Genomic DNA, 11,570 nt, shown 5'->3' with positions numbered 1-11,570 from the left:
GACGTAGAGAGAGCGAGGGAGAGAGAGAGAGGGAGAGACGCGATATAGCTGAGGGTTCGCCAGAGGAGTAGAAGACTGGGTCTGAACTATACCCCTTCGCTGCCCCTACCTCTCCTTCTGCCTGTCTCTGCCTCTGCCTCAGCTTCCGTCTCCCTCCCTTGCTTCCTTCTCAAACGGTGATATGGTGCAGAAAGGGGTTATGGCGGGAAAGTGCGTGATTCGACGTTTGTTCACTTAAACTGCTGGCGCCAAGACCTTGGCGTGACGGTCTGCTGTAAATATCACCTTCTTAGATGAGAATAGGGCAATTATAAATTCCAGGAAATACGCAATTAGGAATGCTCACCCAAAGTGCTCGCACAACCTAACTACAATCTAATAATCTTTATTCGAATAGTTTATATGGGTAGTACTGCGATTCTTCTTTCACCGTATCTAAATCTTGCAGCCATTTAGGGCTTTAGAAGTGAAAAGTGCTACTTGTCTCGGCTACATTGCTTCCACCTGAAGGTCATAAATTTGAGTATGTTGAATATGCTGTTGGGTTCAAAGGGCAATCGCATGCGGAAGTTGTCAGAAGTAATTGCGTTTTGAAGTCCTTAAAACAAGTGATATGAAGGAGATTTAAAGGGTGTTGGAACTCATGATGGTTGATGCAGATAGTGACAGTTTGTAATTAGTTAAAAGTTTCATGAAGTGAGGTATGAAATGCAATGATCCATAGGTTAAATAATGCCTCACTATCATTCCTCCATAATCTCATTCTGAAGCATTACCGATGAAAATAGACGGTGCGGCCAGCACATGTGACGGCATTCGGACACGTCTGACACATGAGCTTGTCACAAGAGCGCTATCAAATTAGGCTGTCGATGAAACTGTCAACTCAGCGTTTTTGTTTCAGTGTCGAAGTTTTGAATGAAAAGAGCTGGGAGAACTAGAAGCCCACCAAGTGAGACGACTATCCACCTTTTAGGTCATCACGTGGTGGACTGGATGGTCCGCCTCTCACTCATTAAACAGAAGTAACTACAGTACGGCGCCAACTGCCCTAACACTGGTGCTCTTAGTCCTTTTTAAACTTCTGCGTCACATCACTTAAATCGTCTTTTTTAAGCGGCCATATAATCGCATGTGCTTTAGTTATAAATATGCCGTCGCCATCTCTTTGTTCTTGCACTAAAGTATTGTATGAATGACTCGACGATAAAGCCGAATTCGTATACAGATAAATGAGCTGGGCATGTTACTTGGGCAGGCTACTTTTTGCCTTGTTGATTAAGCACAACCTCCTAGGTGGTCACTACGATATGGATGCCTCTATGTGCTCCTTCCTCTTTTTTGATGATGCCCTTGGAATATTACCTTAGCCGCTGTTAAATGGCCACTTCACTACTGAGTGGAAAGACTCGTGAATCGCCATGCTGGGGATTAGAGGCTGGAGACTAGCGACTAGAGAGGCGATTAATTAGTAGAACGTCCTTCATCGATGACACTCGACAGCCGAATGATTTGCCATCTGAAGAACAACACATTGAGAACAATCAGGATTCTTGCGATAGATGTCACGCGTAGTTGTCCCATTTATCATTAAAATCAGAAGACGCAGAATTGTTTACTTGTATGACAGGGATACAAGTCAACCCACTTCACCTTACGTAAGTGCTGCGTGTCTACCGAGGTGTGTTATGCAAGATTCGGTACTGCCTATAGCTGCCCTAATGACTGTACTGCGACCTCATTCTAGTTCCACACGCACAAACGCTTTGTGCACACATTATGTTCCCTTCCAAATGTATCGGTGCCTATGTGAATGTTCGTTACTTTCGCCTTTTACCACAAACAGCCATTCAGCACCAAAATCGGTGTGGAACCCAAGTCTGTATCTTGGCCTTGAAATAAGTCTTACGCGATTGGATAGGGGCGTCCGAATAGCTGCTCTCGAATGAGTAGGAGTGAATTGTGTCTCTACTGGTATGCCACAACAACCAAGTTGATGGTACCTGACACTAACTGCAAGCACGCAAAAGTTCCACAGTGATATTAATCCTAAAGAGAAAGATCGTGAGCAGTGGACCAGTCAGTTGCCGTTGGGATTATGTGGTCACGATTGATGGCAATCTGGATAAAAGAATAGAATAAGTTCCCAACAAGGTCATTTTACAGACGAGGATTCTTTTGTTCGTGGTTAAGTACTCGGCATCAGTCATTAAAATAAAATAGTTAAGCTTTAGTTTTGCCGGACTTTTTAAGCGAATATCGCTAGTCAAAGCACTTTCTGTTAGTAAGATGTTTGCTAACATACCTCGCCTCTTGTTTACATTGTAGTGACAGTAATTAATACCACTGGTCTACTTTCGGAAGGGAAGTTTTCCGCACCACTAGGAGGACTGTCCATTCTCCACTTCTGCGGACATATTTACCTGGGTGTGTCGTAATCAAATGTCCGCTTTGCACTAACATGCATTTTAATTTTGTTGGTCCGCCTGCCTTTGAAGTTGACCTACGGCCTCATCCGACGTGATTTTCTCCAACTCGTGTCAAGATGGAATATTTAGGTGTGTGTAGTGCCATTCCTTTTTAAAATGATCACTCGCTTAACAAATCGGATGATTTTTAGTGTTGAGAGAACGGTATGGAGATTGGTGATGCAACTGACTTAAGCACAACTTCCAGGCTCAAATTTGTGCCGTCTTTGTACTGGCGTCTACTTTGTACCACTTGATAGGGTCAATGACATAATGACCTTTGCAAGTGACGTCCTTTAGAAAAAACGGAATCAAGGACGGGACTGGAGCACAACTTGACTAACCACCCTAAGGATTGACATGATGTTGTCATATGGATCCGAGTGCCTTCAATGGCACCCAAGACATGCATACAAGTTGCCTACGTGGCCTTTCCTACTCCCGCCATTATGATGCAGCCCACAATCGAGGTGATGGGACTTTAAAATTCTTATCCAGCAAATAATATTGAAAACACAGACATAAGGCCGTTAAATGTCTAGTGTTTGGGTATGGTTGCACCTTGACGATTTGCCTTCACAGCAAAAATGCCAGGCGATTGCAAGTAGGGCTTTGTAACTCAGAGGTAAGCCTCAGGCAGTTCAGTTAAGTGGAATGGAAGTGTCCAAAAAAGTTATTTTTGCATACTTGAAACACAACAAGATGAAGAACAGGCAGGTAACGTAAAAAGAACAGGAAAAAATGTTAACATTTTAGGAGCGATGGATGAATTTCGTGGACATGCCATTGTGTGTCTACCTTCTCCTACCTTCAACTTTCCGACAACGACATGATACATTTCTCCGCTTACTTTGACAAGGATGTGCACAATGGCGATTAGTCTTATCTTAATAGGCAGTGAGAAAAATTTGATCTTTGCTGTTGCTTGTGAATCAGGCGCGTTGGTCAATTAATCATTGTCATGATTGCGGATTATGTGAAGCTGGTCTCCTCGATCGGCGTCTTTCAATTCCTGTGACTGCGACGTGATGTCACACCTCTGATCGCATCAATTTTGTTTATTCCACCGATTTTCTACCCTTCGACGAAATCGCTTTCATATTTGTACACTGCAAAGTCTGCCACTGAATACCGATGCTACATGTATTAGTCATGGCAAGTGCTTAGTAGAAAAAGCAGCTTCAAGGAGGTAACGGGAGGAGGACTGTGGTGGGTCTCCATCAGATAAGCAAACAGACGCATTGACACCAAATCATCGGGTCTAATTTAAGGGTGTGGACTGTAATTACTTCCAGCCTTCCAATCATCTTGAGATTTTTAAATCTTCTCTGAATTTGAAGGGGACTAAAATAACTTCAGTCAGCTTGGACTAGAAGAATTTGTCAAGCCAGAGTGGGACCGTCATTAAGCGGTCAATTACTCATAACAGCTAATAGTCTTGTCAGCAAATCAACTCAAGTGTGCAAGTCTGACTGCTCACTTGTTGCATGATAAGTCGACCGCATGTAACCATTGAAGAAATGACGTGCCTGCAGGCCCATCACACTATTTCGGTTGTATCGATAGACCCGAGAGACATTATTTTCAAAGACCAAAGTTTGCCATATCCGTAAGTGTCTAGTGGTGTCCAATACCCCACTTATCTACTGTTGGTAAAATACTTCCCAAGACTCTGCCTAATGACTCGATTTACCTTTCCCGAGAGGCCAGACTTAACGAAAAAAGGAAAAAAACGGGGAAGTGACAAAGGTCTCACACAGATACTTGTCATAAAGTAAGTACTGTAGATACATTTCCACTGATTTCATTCATCTCGAAAAAAGAAAACTACTTTACTTAATGTTTAATTCAAAACTGGTGTGACGTGTAGAGTGTCAGTAATGCGGATGTTGCGTCATATTTGAGGTGCTAATAATCTACAAGCAATGCGAAACTCATTCACTTTTTCTAGCTCAGCTGTGTGATTTTAAACCACGATGTGAAATACTTCCTAATTTATAAGGTATTTTTGCAACCGACGATTTATGCCCTCCTGTCAACAAGTTCGCCAAGTGAAAGCAATCCACAACAAATCGGTTCCTACTGCTGGTGGTAAGACCAATTAAGTAAATTGGCACCGCTTTGGCTAAATTCCGTATTTGTAATTCTGACTGCCCTCTTTCCATTAAGGTGGCGTATTTTCCTAGGCTTAATAAAATTTGAAACTCCTTTGTTTTCAAGGTATCACTGTTGGTACACCAACGACAAATTTGTATTTACCATCACCAAGACACCATCATAGGAGTTTACTACGTCTCTAATCGACATAAGTGTAAGTGACTGCGCCTTTTTGGGGTGATGAAGAGAAGGGTTAGTGTGGTGTTTCAAAAATTGGCAGAATTGACGTTAATTGGTAATCTGAAACTAGTCTTACTATGATTATACAGACGGCATAAGGAGGGAGGTTAGAAGTACAGGTTGCATGGGCAGAGATCCATCCCATAATTGTAGACCCTAAACAGTGGAAGACTGAGGAAGTCCATCCAACAATGTAGAAATGGAATAACTGCAGAAAGCCTCTCGGAATACTTTACTGGCTGAAATAATTACTACTACAATGTATAGTCTTTACCCCAATGCGACAAGTCTGTAAATCCTGTTATTTGAAGGGTCAAAACTTAGTCATCTCCGTGTCTAGCAGCTTATCTTTGAAATACATTGCCTAATGCCAGAAAAAGACGACGATTACTCGGAGAAACTGTCAGAGGGACTACTGGGATGAGACGATATCACCCAAAGTGATGGGATTACCTTGAAAGTTTTGCAGTGAGAGAACTTGCGTATAGGAGGAATCTTTCGCCCAACTTACTGCCTGATTCACTAGTCTTGGGTGTTCTTCAAGGATAAACTTTGTCTAGACACCTTCCAGCGATATCGAGTTGATCCGTCTCAGCCATGATCGACTGGCATTCAGCAAGTGAACAATCCACGGTGAACCGTTCATGCCACAGTTCACTGCATCGCACACAATGCAAGCATATCTTGCGAAGATGAAGTGATGCGTGACCTGGAAGTGTAGGGCAGTGAGGGGATTGTTAGGCGATAACCAATGATGTGTGCCTTCACCTAACATTGCCACATAAAAAGTCATTTCTCATCACATTTCGGTCGGCTAAATATCCACTCTTTTAACCTTATTGTTATCCATTAATGCGTGGTATGTAGCATCCATCTGCTCCCCTTCCACCACAGCTTTCCCCATCGTTGTAGACCTTGACCAATGGAACAGATGATCTTCCTGGAGGTGATGCATATACCTTTGAGTGAATAATAAGTGTTAAAACGCTTGAATCTTGTCAAGATGACGCGTTCTGCCAATACCCCACCTCTGAATCCCCATACGTCCTAGTTGACACGAAGCTTCCACTTCTGCTGTATCAAATGAGACACATCCGAGTCACATTCATAAAGTTTGGTCGACTTTTTGCCAAATGAAGGCTTGAAATAAGGTGGAAATAGTACAGGCAAGGACAAAGATTGCCGATGAATTGATGCTTTGTAGCAATGTGTATCAACCGTATTCCATACACCCCTACAGATTACAGCTGGCTGTGTCGACAACCACACGGACATTTTTGGTCATCGGATAGAGTGAAAACAAGCAGCATTTCGCAGTGGATAACATTTTTGGAAGTTGTATGCGAATGTGCCAGTGTTTGGCCCACCAATTTTTGATGTACAAAGCTGTGGAAATGACAAGGATTTGTGCATAGTGTTTGTAGGTAATCCCCTGATGAAAGAAAGCACTGATGTTCCCGGTAGGGTTCTGCCACTCCGACGGTGGATAATAAAAGAATATGATGTCCCCATCCAAATGATGCTTTTCGTCGTCGGTCACGTCACCAAGCATGAAACTGATACTTAATCTAAGCTTGAGATAAACGCACAGTCATGCGTGATTCGCTGAGGCGTTAAAGCCTCGGAAAATGGCATCCAAACTGTACTGGCATTACTCACTATTGGGGTGAATAAGTTCTTATTAGCCAAGGTTACCTGGGGGCAAAAATGAGATTCTATTTCATAGTGTGATCAGAGGTGAAGCCAAGCCTTAGAAATGGGTGGCTGAGGCTGTATTTGCGATTAAATTCACGTCTAGAGGCAAATACAAGGCAAAAGGTTTAAGTAATAAAATAGTCGCGCAACCTGTGGTGCATTAGACGACTCCTCCTCAGCCGAATAAAACTCCTGCAAGACAGACATTTACGACTTGGGGTTTGCGGGGAAACACACTAGATAAGGACGAACGAGTGAGTCTTTCACTGAAAGTCACTTTTAGCATTGTGGTTTTCCATTATTTCTGCACAGCGCAAAGAGGAACAGTTGTTCCTACAATCCAGGTAATTTTACTACTTGTGTCAGCAAGCTCACTTTACACATTTAAATGTTCTAACTCATGTCAGCAATGTTTTGTGCATGTAGCACTCTACTTTGAGGCACTTTCATGAGTTAGTATGGAGGGGAATAGATATAAACTTCGTCTGGTGAACTGCTAGGAACAAGTGTGCCTCAAAGGTAGTAAGAGGTGCCTGAAGGGACATAGTTCACAGTGAAGAAAAGCCGGTTTTCAAAAGTGGAACCAGCATCAGAATAACAAGAATGCCACCTCCTTGAGTTTCGAATTCACGGTGAAGACCTATGCAATTCACTTCCTTTGATAGGAAAGGACAGGACCTTTGCTAGCTAATCTGACTAATCTCTCATAAAACAAAGTACTTTCATGTACTTTTTCCTGTGAAAAACTGGGCCAAACCCATCACCATCTGAACATGCCTTCTCCCCCGTGCACAAACAGCATACTTCCGGTGGAAAACAGATAAAACAAGAATGATGTTGCCCAGGGGTAACCGCAGAGTGGACAGGTATAACAATTGTTCATAATTGATGACAGCTTAATGCAACCAGTGAGGCTCGGTAGTTTTTTTTTCCATTCACAGTCACTAAAACAGTTGTGTTAATGAAGTTACGAAGCGTCGAGTTCAGAATCCCTCATTCTTCCCTCATCGCATTCTATCATTCAAACATAGACGAAAGACCAAGTAAAGAAGTTTCGCTGCGTTCCGTAAGACACTTCCAACATCTGATCGAAATTCGGAGCGTTACTTTTGGCCTCTCTAGGGATTTGGTCAAAAATAATTTACAGAAGTGCTGTGAAATATAACAGTCAAGAAATGCCCTCTTCATTGGTCCAGTAAACTGAACGCATACACCTCAACCTTAAGTGACTCGACAGCGAATCACCTACTGGCGCATTCATAATACGGGATTGTGTGCCACAAAATTGTGTACTGTTTGAATTTTTTGGGTTTTGCAGTGCCGGCATCCTACTGAGCAGAAGGTGCAATTTGGTAAAGTTTTGTCAGTCCTTAACTCAGAGCGGACTCCGAGTAAGCCTGTACTCAAATCACGCACCCGATGCCAACAATCATTACCATACTCTAATCTAGAAAGTAACATTTAAAATTTATCGATTCCTACCTATCAATGTTGATAGTCAAGTCACCGTTGAAAGCAGCAGTAACGGTAAGCTCGTTTCAAAACGCCATCCCCTCTCCACGTTCTGTATTTGGCAATAAGCAACGCCTTTTTAAGCGGCACACAGCCCTTGCAGTACTTGAAACTTCCTCTTCAACAATTTCCAGTCTGTCGCACACTCCCACCATGATTCAGTAGAAAATTGTAATTTTAGGAAGACGATAACCCAACATCACGACATCATTAAGCGTAAAAAAACGGTTGTCGGAAATCCCTGTTTCGCAAGGGCTGTTGAATAAACCAGCACAGGCAAGGATGAAGTCACACCGACTACACTGGCGCAACACACCAAACGTGCTACTCGGCCGTAAACGCTTATAACCTGATATAACTATACAATCGCCCTACACCACTTAAGGTGTTATTAAGAGGACCGCAACCGGTAAGGGAGTTGGCACTGTTCTCATCGATTGCCTTTGCCTGAAACGCCTTCATTTATAGCAAAACAAATGCAGAGCCCCCACGACCATGCGAAAAAGCCCATTTGGCGGCCTCAGGACCCACTCCCATGATCGCATCCCATCAGGCAATTCAACTGCCGGCCATACTACTAAGTCGCATAATCGACTACGCATCTACAGATTGTACACAAGTGTGAGCCACTCAAAACACAAGAAAACACCGGCGAAACACCTGGCAGTAACCTGGAAACGCACCTAAGGTTGCCCCGCCCCTCACTCAGCAGAAGCCAACCAAACCACAGAACCTAAGCACAGGGTCACCCCAACCCCGATAAATGCAACTCAGAATGACTAACACCAATCAGTTAACCAAACTCATCAATTCACCAGTTGTGGAATGCAATAGTGGAAAACAAGACCACCTTGTTGTCGAAAAAGAACCCCACAATTTAACTGAGGACCGATTTAGACAAAGTCCTTCAAGCTGCAACGTACTTAACAGCTAAGCTAACCAAAAGGCGCAAACGACCACCATTACCAAAACAACAAAATATCAAATATAAGAGCCGCTTAGTCAAAATATACACAAATGCGTCAAGCTTTGGTATGCCAAAACGTAACAATTGCGACCATCCCAACCACTTGGCAGAATACCACACTTAAAAAAGTATGTTTAAAAATGACGTTGCTACTACCCGGTTGTCATAATACGGAAGAATTCTCTATGCCACAAAAAATTTACTGGTAGTATCACTAATAACACTCACAGCTTTAGCTTAGTTCTCCTCCAGTGACGCCTTTTGGCATTGTACCTACATATAATCACATAAGACAACTAACTCAAAACTCACCGAATCCGGCTACCGGTACGCGCACAAGCCCAATAAGGCAAAGTACGATTCTGTTTCTGTTTCTTTCCGAGCTTAGTCTTAAGTCTAAGGGTTTTGTGAGCGCCCTAGGAAAATATCTATCGCAACAACACTCACCATTTCGTGTCAATGAAACACGAGGTAACTGTCGGCTCCACGCGAGCCAATCCATATAAACGAAGGTTTAGCAATGCGAAAATCTATTATGATGAAATCACTAAAATAAATCTTAATCAGCAACTCAGCATTCCAAGAAACTTTTATACATTTACAACTTCTTTTTTATGGTCTTTGTGATGAAATTAAGACATTTTGACTAGTAATAAGCTAAATCGACCAGGTTGGGATAATCAAACCTTGTACTTTTGAAACATAATTGCCTGTTTTCTTATTAATCAAGAAAATGGACAATGCTTACAAATATGGTGAGCTTGGATAGCATTATGACTGCTACAAGAGTAGTGAGGTTGTTCATTATTGACTATTTCTGTCCTTGCTTGCATCCACATATTTTGAAGGAAAACCGAAAGGTCAGCCGGACCTATAAAACCATACGCAATTTGGTCTTAATTAGGCTTTGAGCTTTTGTTGTTGCATTTCTCTCCAGCAACAGTGTATACCTTAGCATGAAATTTTCACGGTTTTTGAAATAGACACAAGGCTTGGAAAAAATGGTGCAAAATCGAGCATTGATCATAAACGTTAAAAGTATGTTATTTATCCACATCGAAATCCATATGATACCCATTTTTTACACAGTTCCCTTTACTTCCTTATGCACCTACGACCACTCCATCTCTTATAGGAGGAGCCAGATTGTGTACATGCTTAACCAGCTTGCGTTACCTATTATTTACGCCCTATACATCAATAGATGTTTTTGTCGGTTTTAAAAAACCCTAACTTCTAACGTGAATACATCCCAAAAACTGAGTGCCTGTAACACTTTTAACATGTGCATTATAGATGCTTAGACTTTAGTTTGTATATTACAAATTCCTTCAAATTTTTGACCTTGTTTTGTCAGCGAGAGGATGGCAATTTTGCATATAATTTCACGAGGCTGATTCAGTAGACAGTAAGTGATCATTTGGTTTAGCCTCTCGATCACCTTGTGTCTTTTTGATTACGTCGACGTTTGGCGGCTTAGTTGAAGCGATGTTGCGTCTTGCTGTTGTCGTGTTGTCCTTCCTTTCATGCAGTTCATACGCGTATTTTGTGACTATCGATGCTTACGCGGAGCAGTGTTTTTTTGATAGAGCTAAACCCGGTGACAGACTCACTCTCTTTTTCGAAGTTTCCGAGGGTGGGTTCTACGACATTAATGTTAAGGTACGTTGCTTTTTCCACATAAACCTTATCTTATGGTGTATAGTTGACGGCACCAGATGGATCTACTCTATACAAAATTGAGAAAGAATCTAGTGGTCATTACTCATTTACGGCTAATACTGAGGGAAAGTATACCTACTGCTTCAACAACAAGATGAGCACCGTCACCCCAAAGACTGTACTTTTTGCCCTTGAAAAGGGGAGCCAAAAGCTAGGAAAAGAGGAGGGTATAGCACGTAAGTTGGGTATTGCGCCGAACGTTCTTTTTTAGCTGAACAGAGCAAACTTATTGATATGGTTAATGAACTCTCTAATGCTGTTCTTAATGCCAAGCATGAGATGGAGTACCTGGAGGTTCGTGAAAATCTTCACCGCGCAAGTAGGTTTATGGAATAGCATATTACATTGCTTAGTTAATGAGAACACAAACTCCCGCGTTGTGATGTGGGCTGCCTTTGAGGCGATCATCATTGTTGGAATGAGCTTGGGTCAAGTTTACTATCTGAAGCGCTTCTTTGAGGTTCGTCGTATGGTGTAGTCCTGTCCCGAGTAGGTATCATTGTGTAATCCGCCCACCTGTTTTTAAAAAGCGTCGCCGCCCTCCTATGCCTACTTTATAGCTGGATTGTCTTATTTTTACTGTCGGCGATCCTGCCCTAAAACGGTTGCCTTCGTGAATTTACAAAGAAAGTTGGTTATTTCCTTTATAGCAGAGTTCTTTTGGTGCGGTGGCGTAGTGTGTTCAATCAGCATCTTTCAATAATTTCCCGAACGGTTTTGTTCATCATTTACTTTCTTGTTTCTGCAGCGCTTTAAAGTGGAGTTGATTATGAGCCCTTGCAAAACTACTTGAAAGTACTTTACTGAATGGATTGGTGCAGTCTATTGGATGCTATAGCAATCCATATATTCAGGCTTAAACATGAGAG

At 42.3% G+C, this 11,570-nt stretch overlaps 1 protein-coding gene across 1 annotated transcript; it reads left to right on the top strand. All coding sequences in view use genetic code 11, as the record gives it.

The window, feature by feature from the left end:
* Positions 1-10,467: 10,467 nt before the first annotated feature.
* EGR_09144 (Transmembrane emp24 domain-containing protein 2) lies at positions 10,468-11,179 on the top strand (the record flags this gene model as incomplete). The annotated part of the gene is made up of 4 exons (XM_024498393.1): positions 10,468-10,641; positions 10,685-10,877; positions 10,913-11,020; positions 11,055-11,179. The coding sequence occupies 4 exons, from the start codon at positions 10,468-10,470 to the stop codon at positions 11,177-11,179; spliced, it is 600 nt and encodes a 199-aa protein (XP_024347176.1).
* Positions 11,180-11,570: the final 391 nt, after the last annotated feature.

Source organism: Echinococcus granulosus (assembly GCF_000524195.1).
Source record: "Echinococcus granulosus chromosome Unknown EG_S00134, whole genome shotgun sequence".
NCBI lineage: Eukaryota > Metazoa > Platyhelminthes > Cestoda > Cyclophyllidea > Taeniidae > Echinococcus > Echinococcus granulosus.
This window is presented reverse-complemented; position numbering and strand designations above follow the sequence as displayed.